Source organism: Ursus arctos, unplaced genomic scaffold (genome assembly GCF_023065955.2).
Source record: "Ursus arctos isolate Adak ecotype North America unplaced genomic scaffold, UrsArc2.0 scaffold_18, whole genome shotgun sequence".
Lineage (NCBI taxonomy): Eukaryota > Metazoa > Chordata > Mammalia > Carnivora > Ursidae > Ursus > Ursus arctos.
This window is the reverse complement of record NW_026622852.1, coordinates 59,998,221-60,008,644: the sequence shown is the minus strand read 5'-3', so window position 1 is coordinate 60,008,644 and position 10,424 is coordinate 59,998,221. Positions and strand designations below refer to the sequence as shown.

At 63.9% G+C, this 10,424-nt stretch overlaps 2 protein-coding genes across 4 annotated transcripts; one reads left to right on the top strand and one right to left on the bottom strand.

Annotated features, from left to right (window-relative positions):
• Positions 1–665: 665 nt before the first annotated feature.
• C8G (complement C8 gamma chain) lies at positions 666–3,598 on the bottom strand. The gene is made up of 8 exons (XM_026490148.4): positions 3,118–3,598; positions 2,079–2,272; positions 1,841–1,977; positions 1,647–1,717; positions 1,463–1,570; positions 1,085–1,186; positions 965–1,003; positions 666–878 (listed from the first exon to the last, which is right to left on the bottom strand). Exons 1-8 carry the CDS (start codon positions 3,404–3,406, stop codon positions 865–867), a joined length of 954 nt encoding a protein of 317 aa, XP_026345933.2. The 5' UTR covers positions 3,407–3,598; the 3' UTR covers positions 666–864.
• On the top strand, positions 2,742–7,093 carry FBXW5 (F-box and WD repeat domain containing 5). Of its 3 annotated transcripts, none has more exons than XM_026490227.4 (9): positions 2,742–2,847; positions 3,770–3,985; positions 4,324–4,481; positions 4,740–4,914; positions 5,036–5,184; positions 5,256–5,676; positions 5,894–6,041; positions 6,148–6,327; positions 6,399–7,093. In XM_026490227.4, the coding sequence occupies exons 2-9, from the start codon at positions 3,793–3,795 to the stop codon at positions 6,640–6,642; spliced, it is 1,668 nt and encodes a 555-aa protein (XP_026346012.1). In that variant the 5' UTR covers positions 2,742–2,847; positions 3,770–3,792; the 3' UTR covers positions 6,643–7,093. The 3 variants fall into 3 exon arrangements, with proteins under 3 accessions (XP_026346012.1, XP_026346013.1, XP_044236619.1); XM_026490228.4 differs by having other exon boundaries at positions 6,115–6,327; XM_044380684.3 differs by lacking the exon at positions 2,742–2,847 and adding an exon at positions 3,149–3,310 and having other exon boundaries at positions 6,115–6,327.
• Positions 7,094–10,424: the final 3,331 nt, after the last annotated feature.

The window sequence follows — 10,424 nt, the reverse complement described above, 5'->3', positions numbered from 1 at the left end:
CCAGGACTGGACTCAGCCCCAGGGGGGCAGTCCTACTCCCAGGCCCATCTCGTGCCCCTTCTGCCCTTGCCAGCCCTCAGGGTAGCCACTGGGACAGCCCAGCCTCCTGTCTTTCTGAGACCATCGCCAGCTCACTACAGACCCAGGCACCACATCCAGGAATGGGGAGGGGGTCCGCCTGCCCCTCCCCAGGGGCTTGTCCTGCCTCAGGCCAGAGGGCCACTGGGACTCTGGACCTGTGCCTCCCAGAAGGGAGCACAGGGTTAGCGGGAGACCAGGAGAACCTGTGGGGAGGGCTCCTCATCCCTCTAGAAAAGGTCCCCCACCATCTGGGCAGGGGGCAGGCTCAGCTCCTGGGTCTACCCAGGGCAGCCCAGCAAGGCCTGCAGGGCATGTGTGCTCAGACTGGGAGCAGGGAAGGGCAGCTGGGACCACAGTGCAGGGGGTCCAACTGAGAAGTAGAGACGGGCACAGGGACAGCAGGGCAGTGGGCGCTTCCAGACCTTGAAAAAGAGCCATTTGCACCCTGCCTCCCTGGGGAGGGTTTTTGACCAGGGGAGCCCACCACTTCCCTCTCCAGCCCACCCAAGGAAGCAGCCCCACATGCCCATGAGAAGACGAGCAGGCAGAGGCCCTGGTCCAGGTCCAACACGGAAAGGAAGGAATCGGGGCCAAAATGGACGGCGTTTAATGAAGGCATTGCTCCTGAGCTCTGGGCGATGAGCAGCTCTGGGCACATAAGGGCGAGCGTCCTCCATGGGGTGGCCCTGACCCCGTGGGGCGCCGGCGCTCCGTGAGCGGGGCAGCAGGTGCCACCACCTTCAGAGGCTTCACTCCTTCGAAGGCCAGGGCTGCCACCTGGACTCACCTTCTGGTTTCTGGGGCATAGAGACGAGACTCAGCCAGTGAAGGAGCTGAGGGGTGCCCCCCTCACTGCACCACCCGGCCAGCACTGCCCACTCACCATCTAGGACGTGGAACTGGTCTGCAGCCTCGCAGAAACCTGAAGGCCCAAGCAGGGGTCAGGGGTGGCTGCGGCAGGGCACACGGGGGAGGACAAGGCAGGCCACTGGGGGAGGCTTACCATACTTGGGGAAGAACAAGATATGGTCCTCGGTCAGGTTGGCCCTTTGGGTCCTCTGCTCAAATGCACTCAGGGCCGAGTCACTTGGTGGGAGGGAGCGGGCTGTGGGGCACACAGGGCTCCTGGGCACGTGGTGAGGGAGCAGGCGGGGCATGCTGGGCATAGGGTCTGTGTGCTTGGGACACACCCATCCCCCTCACTGTCCCCTCTGTCCCCGCACCTGGGCCTATCTGCAGGGACTCCTCCCTGGACCGCTGCTCAGCTGAGGAGGGTCGCAATACAGGGAGGGAAGGGCAGGGAGGGTCTGTGCATCCCTCTGGGCTCGCCCCACGTGGATGGCCCTGAGTGTGCAAAGCATGGGCTTCCGTGTGGACGCACCGTACAGCTTCACCGACAGCCGCCGCTTCTGCTCCAGGTACAGGATGGCGAAGCCCTGGTAGTCTGTCTCTCCGACAACCACGTCCACTGCCCCACGGGCACCTCGGGCTGGGCAGAGCTGAGTCAGCCGCGTCAGGTTCTTACCCCCAGCCCTGCACCCTATCCCCTGATGCCCTTGCCTCACCTTGGAGCAGGAAGCGGCCGGGGACACCTGTGTCTCGGTAGCGCTGCTGCACCTGCCAGCAGATCCCATCCCTGGGGGGCCGGAGCGGGGGGGGAGCACAGTGGGCTTAGGGACCCCAACCCGGGCAAGGCCTCATAGGACTCTGGTCCAGGCCACAGCAAGGGTGGGGGCAGGGGTCCGTGTGGGGGACTCACAGCTTTTGGAAGGTGCTGACAGCCATGGCTGCACCCTGGGGAGCCACATGCAGTGCGGTGGCCTCAGCCCGGTGGCCCTGCTCCTGCAGGAAGCGGCATGAGGAGGCCACAGCCACAAGGAGCCACGTCCCTGCAAACTAGGGGCAGGCCATGTGAGGGCACAAGGGGATGAAGAGCTGCCCGGCCCTGACCCCTGGAAAGCGGGGCGAGATCCTGCCCACCACCTGTCGCCCCCTACCTGCTGAGCATCAAAGTTGGCCTTCGGCTGGATGGTGCTGATGGGGGACGCGGGCCGAGGGGGTCTCCGAGGCCTCTGGCTCAGGGAGCCCCCAGCCAGGAGCACAGTCAAGAGGAGTGCAGTCCTGGGGGTCAGCATGGTGGTGGCAGTAACAGTGCTGGGACTGGGGGAGGCCAGGGCAGGACGGCCAAGTCCTGGGGCAGAGTCCACTGTCCAGTGCCGCCCAGAAGCCTGGCACAGGAAGTCGGCGCCCGTCCACCTCCAGCCCAGGAAGTCCCCATTGGTCCTCCTGCCTCACCAAGCACCCTGCCCCCCACAAGAGTCCACCCCCAGCCTCCTCGACTCTGCACTTCCCGGCAGGGCCCTGGCGCCATATCCTGCTTACAAAATCCGGGTTGACCTCTGGTTCCTCGTCCACGACCCCCTAACCCAGGGCCCCAGCAGCTGGGAGCGGCGGGGCGGGGTCGCGAACTCACGAGGTGAGTGAGCCTTGCCCTCAGACCAGCCCACTGGACCCGGTGCAAGGCCGCCGCCCCTCCCGGCCGCCAGGGGCGCTGTTGGGCGCGAGCTCGAATGCGCGCAGGCGCAGCCATAGCCGATCCGGGCTGCCGGGTGCTCGACACTCTGCAGCCATCGATGCCTCAGGGCTCGAGGCGTCAGCCTGGCGGCCTCCATCATAGAGACGCGGCGGCTGGAGCGGCGGGGCGGAAGCGGGTCGGCGGGCCGGCAGCCGGGGCAGGGGCAGCACAGCCGGGCGGAGGCGGCCGCGGTGAGTGCGCCCGGCCCCGGGGAAAGTCGTCGTCCGGCCCCCAATCCCCGGTTTCTCGGCCCCGAGGAGCGTCGCAAACCGGCCGTGTCCGGTCCCCGGCTCCCTGCCGCTCCCCCACCCTCGCGTCCGGCACCCCGGCCTCGGCCGCGCCCTCTGCCGATCAATGAGTCGCCGGGGCGCCGGGGCCGACTCGAGGCCCCGCCCCCCGCAGCCCCTCGGAGGGAAAGTGGGAGGGGACGTTGGGCAGCCCCCGCCCCGCCCCCGGCTCACCTGGCAGTGGCCGCGCTGGCCCGCTGACCGCCTGGCAGGGCTCCCCTAGGCCACAGGGCAGAGGCCAAGGGCCGGCTGGTGTCCCTGGCGGCGTCTGGGGCAGGCGGGCTGGAGCTCGTCCGGCCGGCCCCAAGCCTCTTCTCGGAAGGACCTCTGTCCCATGCTGACGGCTCTGAAGCCTTGGGGCTACAAGGTCAGAGTGAAAGGAGTGCGTGGGGGTCAGCGGTTCTTCGTTTCTCGGCCTCGGAGCAGTCACCGGCCCAGGCATCCAGATGTGTTTCTGCCCCATGAGCGGGAGGAGGTCAGAGGGCCTCACCCCCGCGACCAGGCCCCTTCTGGGCTGAGAGCAGATGTGGGGTCCAGCTCAGGCTGGACCAAGCCGGGAGGTGCTGAGCGCCCAAAGCCGCCTGTTCCAGGGAACCACTGGGACGTGCAGGGGTGCCCGTCAGGAGTGTCGTTGTCCAGGGGGCTTGGAGAAGCTGTTGGACCCTTATCCCGGTGGTTAGTGCCAGCTGGCCCTGTCTACACACGCTCAGTCCGATGGAATTCCCAGCAGGGCAGTGGCCTCAGCCCAACCCCAGGGCCCCTCCCCTGGGGCCGGTACCCTCCGTCAGTGCGGCTGGCAACTAAGGGGACCACGTGTGGGTTTCAGGGCTTCCTGGGCAGAATGTCACAATGGACGAGGGGGGCACGCCCCTGCTCCCTGACAGCCTCGTCTACCAGATCTTCCTGAGCCTGGGCCCCGCGGACGTACTGGCCGCCGGTCTGGTGTGCCGCCAGTGGCAGGCCGTGTCCCGGGACGAGTTCCTGTGGAGGGAGCAGTTCTACCGCTACTACCAGGTGGCCCGAGACGTGCCCCGGCACCCAGGTCAGGGCCTGCACGTGGCCCCACAGTGCACCAGGCTGGCTGGGAGGGCGGGAGGCAGGGCCATTCACATGCTGCCCACTGAAGCCACAGCACTGGTCCCCCACCGCCCAGATCTCCATAGTGGCCACCAGGGCACCATGTGGCCCTCACACTTATGGGGAACAGCCAGGCCATGCCTCAGTACAAGCCTGGCAGGGAGGCAGGGGCTTGGGGGTGCCGGGGGCACCCCTGCAGCTGAGGCGACGTCCTCCAGGGGCAGGGCTGGCCCCTACGCTGTTGGGGTGCTGGCCTCTGGGAAAGGAGGCTCAGGGTCCCAGTGGTGACCACCCCCCCCCCAGCGGCCACGTCCTGGTATGAAGAGTTCCGGCGGCTCTACGACAGAGTACCCTGTGTGGAGGTGCAGACGCTCAAGGAGCACACCGACCAGGTGCTGCATCTCAGCTTCTCCCACTCGGGTTACCAGTTTGCCTCCTGCTCCAAGGACTGCACGGTGAAGGTGAGCCCAGCCCTCGGCAGCCGGGGCCAGGTGGGGTGGCCCTCGCTGCCGACGGAGGGGAGCGAGTTCTGCCCCAGAGCCAGGAGCCCGCCGTGTAGACCCGCACCACTCGGGTCAGCGGGCAGCCAGGGGCCAGGAGCCCAGCCTGGTGGTGTTTCTGGGCATGAGCTCAGCTGGGAGAGGGACTTGCGGCATGGGCCCTGGGGTCCCGTGCAGGGTGGGCTCAAGAGGCCCCCAGATGACTCCGCCCCCACGCAGATCTGGAACAACGACCTGACCATCTCGCTGCTGCACAGCGCGGACATGCGGCCCTATAACTGGAGCTACACCCAGTTCTCCCAGTTCAACCAGGACGACTCGCTGCTGCTGGCGTCCGGGGTGTTCCTAGGGCCCCACAACTCTTCGTCGGGTGAGATCGCAGTCATCAGCCTAGGTGAGAGCGGGCCTGGGGCGGGCCGGCTGTTCTGGCCAGCCCCACCCCTCCTTCCACAAAGCCCCGCACCCCCCCAGCCCTGCCAGCCCCTCCCCACAGCCCTGCCCCTGCTCCCCTGCAGACAGCTTCGCCCTGCTGTCCCGAGTGCGCAACAAGCCCTATGACGTGTTCGGCTGCTGGCTCACGGAGACCAGCCTGATCTCGGGGAACCTGCACCGCATCGGGGACATTACCTCCTGCTCAGTGCTCTGGCTCAACAACGCGTTCCAGGTGCGGCCGGGTGTGCCCCCGCGGCTGCTCCCTCCTTGGCCTGGTACCCACCTGCTGTCTCCCACCCCCAGGACGTGGAGTCAGAGAACGTCAACGTGGTGAAGCGGCTCTTCAAGATTCAGAACCTTAACGCCAGCACCATCCGCACCGTGATGGTGGCCGACTGCAGCCGCTTCGACAGCCCCGACCTCCTGCTGGATGCCGGGGCGCCCCCTGGCCGCGTCTTCGACCTGGGCAGCGACAGTGAGGACGAGGCGGGAGGCCCGGGACCAGTGCCAGCTCCGGCCCGCACCAAGGAGGGCTTGCGGCGCTTCTTGGATGGGTTCCTGGACGGGCGGGCACAGCCCCAGCTGTCAGAGCACGCGCTGGAGACCAAGGTGGCCGAGCTGCTGGCGCAGGGCCGCACCAAGCCCCCAGAGCACAGCATGGCCGACGCCCGCAAGCTCCTCATCTTCACCACGGGCTGCCTCACCTACTCGCCACACCAGATCGGTAGGGGAGCAGGCCCTCCTGCGTCCCTAGAGCCGGGGGGTGAGGCTTCCCCGCGACTGGGGTGGGGTCCCGTGGCCAAGGGCAGGGCGGGCGTCTTTGGGCAGCGTCTGCTTCCTCCGTTTGTCCTGGGGGCCCCGCCCTGGTCCAGCCTCCTGGAGAGCACGTTCCGTGGGGCCCTCTGGTTCAGACGCTGCTGCCCTCACCTGGCCCCCCGCAGGCATCAAGCAGATCCTGCCACACCAGATGACCACAGCCGGGCCTGTGCTGGGCGAGGGGCGGGGCTCAGATGCCTTCTTTGACGCCCTGGACCACGTCATCGACGTGCACGGACACATCATCGGCATGGGCTTGTCCCCGGACAACAGGTGGGCCCCCAAGAGTGTCCCGGGTGGGGGCCTCTGCAGGCCGCTGATACCAAGCAGGGTGCCCCTTGCCCAGGTACCTGTACGTAAACAGCCGTGCCTGGCCCAGCGGCTCCGTGGTGGCCGACCCCATGCAGCCGCCGCCCATCGCAGAGGAGATCGACCTGCTGGTGTTTGATCTCAAGACCATGCGGGAGGTGAAGCGGGCTCTGCGGGCCCACCGTGCCTACACACCCAACGATGAGTGCTTCTTCATCTTCCTGGACGTCAGCAGGGACTTCGTGGCCAGGTAGTGTGCAGGGCCAGGCCGGGCCGGGTCCAGGTGCGCTGGGCCGGGTCTCACCCGAGGCTCTCCCGCAGTGGGGCAGAGGACCGGCACGGCTACATCTGGGACCGGCACTACAACATCTGCTTGGCTAAGCTGCGGCACCAGGACGTCGTCAACTCGGTGGTCTTCAGCCCCCAAGAGCAGGAGCTCCTGCTGACGGCCAGCGATGACGCCACCATCAAAGCCTGGCGTTCACCACGCACTGTGCGCATCCACCATGCCCCGCGTCCGCGTCCCCATCCCTTCTTCTCCTGGTTTGCCAGTCAGAGGCGCTGAGAGGGGACCCACTGAAGATGGCCCAGAGGTCGGCAGTCCTTTCCCAAGGGCCCAGCCGCTGCCCAGACCATGCAGTGGGCAGAGACACTCGTGAGAGTCCTGCCTTAGAAAGGGGTTCAGCAGGACTCCAGGGAGGGGATGGCCTGCCCCCCACCACGCTCACACCACACCCCACCTCCCACAGCTGTGCCCTTCAGCAGCGGGGCAGCCCCATGGCTGGCTTGAGATGCACTGGACACTGGGGCCCCACTCTTCGCGCACCTTCCTCCCCCAGGGCCTGTGCCCTGGGACCGTCAGCAGCACACGTACCCTTCGGCCGGCCCCTCCTCTGGGGACTCATTTGCTCACCAGCAGGGCCGGCAGGCAGCACAGGTCAGTCTGCCGTGGGCCCAGGCAAACTGCATGTCACTGGTCACCTGTTTGGGGCCTGAATAAACAGTTGGCAATAGCACCCTGCCGTCTAATCTCTGTGTGCACGGAGGGGTCCACCTGACAGCAGGACGCCTGAGGCTGTGGTGGAGCGGTGTGGCTCAAGGCTGCGTCCCCAGTTGCTGCCCCTGGAACGTCTGAGCAGACAAGGTCACCAGCGTGCAGAAAGTGCCAGAGCTCGTCCACCAGGACGTGTGTTCGCTGCCAGCAGGGAGGCGTAAAGGGGCGCACCTGACCTGGGGAGGCGCTGCAGACGACCAGCATGTGGCAGCGGGGGGGTGGGGGTGGGGGTGGGACGTGGAGCAGGGTGGACGTGGAGGGGCAGGAAGCAGCCCCGGCCACACCCTCAAGGCTTGACCCACATCTGTCCTGGGGGCTCGCCTGCCCCCCTCATTGTGATGGGTGCGGGTGGGGCTGCTGATGGGGCGGCAGGCCTTATTTCCATGCCTAGCTACACATGGAGCTCATCGTGTCCCACTGTCTACCATCCAAGCACAGTGACCATTGCCACAGTTGCGGGACAAACACGGCAGGCACGGACAGGTCTGCGGGAACAAGAGGCCAGAGGCAGTGCCGAGCAGAGGCTGCTGGGGTTGGAACCACACTGGCTCAGGGGGAGGGCTGGGCAGGGAAGGCAGAGGGCCCAGAGGAGCTGCTCACGGCTGAGTGTCCACCAGTGTGGGCTGTGCACACAGAGGAGGACGCCCCAGCCCACGGTAACAACGGGAAGCCTGGGGCTGCTGGGGTTCATGTCAGGACCTCCAGACACGAGCACACAACAGCAACAGAGCCCAAAACGTCCCGCACACAGTGCACCCGAGACCATCCAGAGCCATGAGGCTCAGGCCACCAGAAGTAGCCAGCAAGCTCCCTGAGGGCAAATACGCTCCTGACAAGTGGCAAAAATGGAACGATCTTCTGCAAAGGTCTTAAAATCATCCAGGAAACTAAAATCTGTAAAATGAAAGCAGGGGATAAGAATAGAAAACACCCAGGGGCACCTGGGTGGCGCAGTCGTTAAGCGTCTGCCTTCGGCTCAGGGCGTGATCCCGGCGTTATGGGATCGAGTCCCACATCGGGCTCTTCCGCTAGGAGCCTGCTTCTTCCTCTCCCACTCCCCCTGCCTGTGTTCCCTCTCTCGCTGGCTGTCTCTATCAAATAAATAAATAAAATCTTAAAAAAAAAAAAAAAAAAAAGAATAGAAAACACCCAGACTTTCAAAAGGAGGCCAGTGGAACACAACAGGTAGAGTGATTGAGATGGAAAAAAGGTTGGAGCAGACGCCCTTCCCCCCAAAACTCAAGGAAGAGCTGGAAGCCGGGGCGGGGGACAGCACGGTTGGGGCAGGAGGCGCTCAGCTCATGCTGCAGCAGGGAGCACGGGGCAGAAAATGGCCCGAGTACAGGAAGACAAGTCCTCAGGACACGGGTGCCGAGGTCTGACCGGGAGAAGCAGCAGCCCCCATGAGATGTGCTGCGGTGAGGCCACAGCCGGCGAGGGTCCCGAGATCCTAACGCTCTGAGGGGGGGGTTGTGCGTCCAAGTGAGACGGACCAGGCACGCAGGCCCCGTCCCTCCCACGGGGCAGCTGGAAGAGCCAAGCGCTCGCTCTGAATAGGGCACTGCAGCAGGCGGCTGGGGAGCAAGAGCAGAACCAGCACTCCATGTCTGGGCCCTGGCCTGGACTCGGAACAGCCTCGGCCCGGAAGTGAGTGCCCAGAGAGCAGCCTGCCAGAAGGACAGAGCAGCTGGGCAGAGAGGCCGTAGGGGCAGTGAGGCCCACAGTGTCCAGTGCAGCTTGTGGGGCTCCCGGAGCCCGTTACCACTGTGCTCGCTCTGCACTGCCGCGGGGCGGACCCAGAAGTGGCCTGACCAGGGGAGGGCATGACAGCAGGGCAGCAAGAGCCCCACGCCTCTGGCTGCCACGCCTCTGGCTGAAGGAGCAGACGGTGCTGGCCCCCAGGCCAGAGGGAGCAGCTCGGGAAACAGCCCGTGAGGTGGCTATGGCCACTAAGGCTGACCGTCAGGCTGCAGATGCGCGCATCAGACCAGACCGCAAGAGCTTGCAGACCAGTGCCCAATCCCAGCCTAAGGACCGGCCCACAGACTGTGGGGGGTGTGGTGGGCCTAAGCCTAACGAGAGCTTGGCGCCCGTGAAGCAGACACTGACAGTCGCCCAGGAGTCAGACGAGACCCGGAGCCAATCAAGTGATGTTCAGAACGTAACCCACAATTTCTTGGCACGTAAAGAACCCTCAAAACGTCAACTCAGAGGGAAAGACACTCAGCGGATGCCAAGGGTGAAAGGACACAGATGTCAAGATTATCTGACGGAGACTCTGAAGTAGCAGTCGTAAAACGCTTGAACCAGCAATCACAAACATTTCAAAAGATGTAAAGATACAAAAGTCTCAGCAAAGAAGCAGAAGCTTTTGGGCACCCGGGCGGTTCAGTGGGTGAAGCATCTGCCTTCAGCTCAGGTCATGATCCCGGAGTCCTGGGATCGAGCCCTGCGTCGGGCTCCCTGGTCAGCAGGGAGCCTGCTTCTCCCTCTGCCTCTGCTGCTGCTCCCGCTGCTTGCTCGCTCACTCTCTGACAAAAAAAAGAAAAGAAAAGAAAAAGAAAAAGAAAAAGAGAAAAGAGACAGAAGATTTTAGAAGAGCCACATGGAAATTTTAGGACTGAAAAGCAAAATTTTAAAACTCACTGGACAGACAGACCACCAGAATGGATATGACTGAAGACAGGTGGACAGAAATTATTCAATCTGAACAAAGGAAAGAAAACCAATTGGGGGAAAAATCAGGCCCCAGGGACCTGTGGGACAGACATTAAAGGTCTAATGTTTGTATCGCCGGGAGCCCAAAAGAAAGTGATCTGCAGAAATGACAGCTGAAATTCACCACCCAAATGTGGTGAAAGATACACACCCACAGATTCAAGAAGAAGAGTAAATCCTAATAGGATAAAGCCACAGACATCCACTCCCAGATGCATCTCGTCAAACTGCCGAAACCCAAGATGGAAGAACCCTGACAGCAGTGGGGAAAAGCTCACGCCTGCCTGGAGCGCTGCAGGCCCTTCACAGGAAGCCACGGTTCAAGACGGGAAGGCTGTCAGCCCAGAATGCCGTAGCCGGTGGAAACACCCTCATGAATACCAGTGAAATAAATTCTCAAATGAAAGAAAGAGACTCTGTAGCCAACGATGGAAGTTCTTCTGGCAAGAACGAGGCTGGGACGCCGACAACGAGGGGACAGAAATGCAGACTCCTGTCCTCCTGAGTTCTTCACAACATGTTTGGCAGTTGAAAGAAAGGCAGTTATAATGTCTTCTGATGGAGTTTTCAGTCTA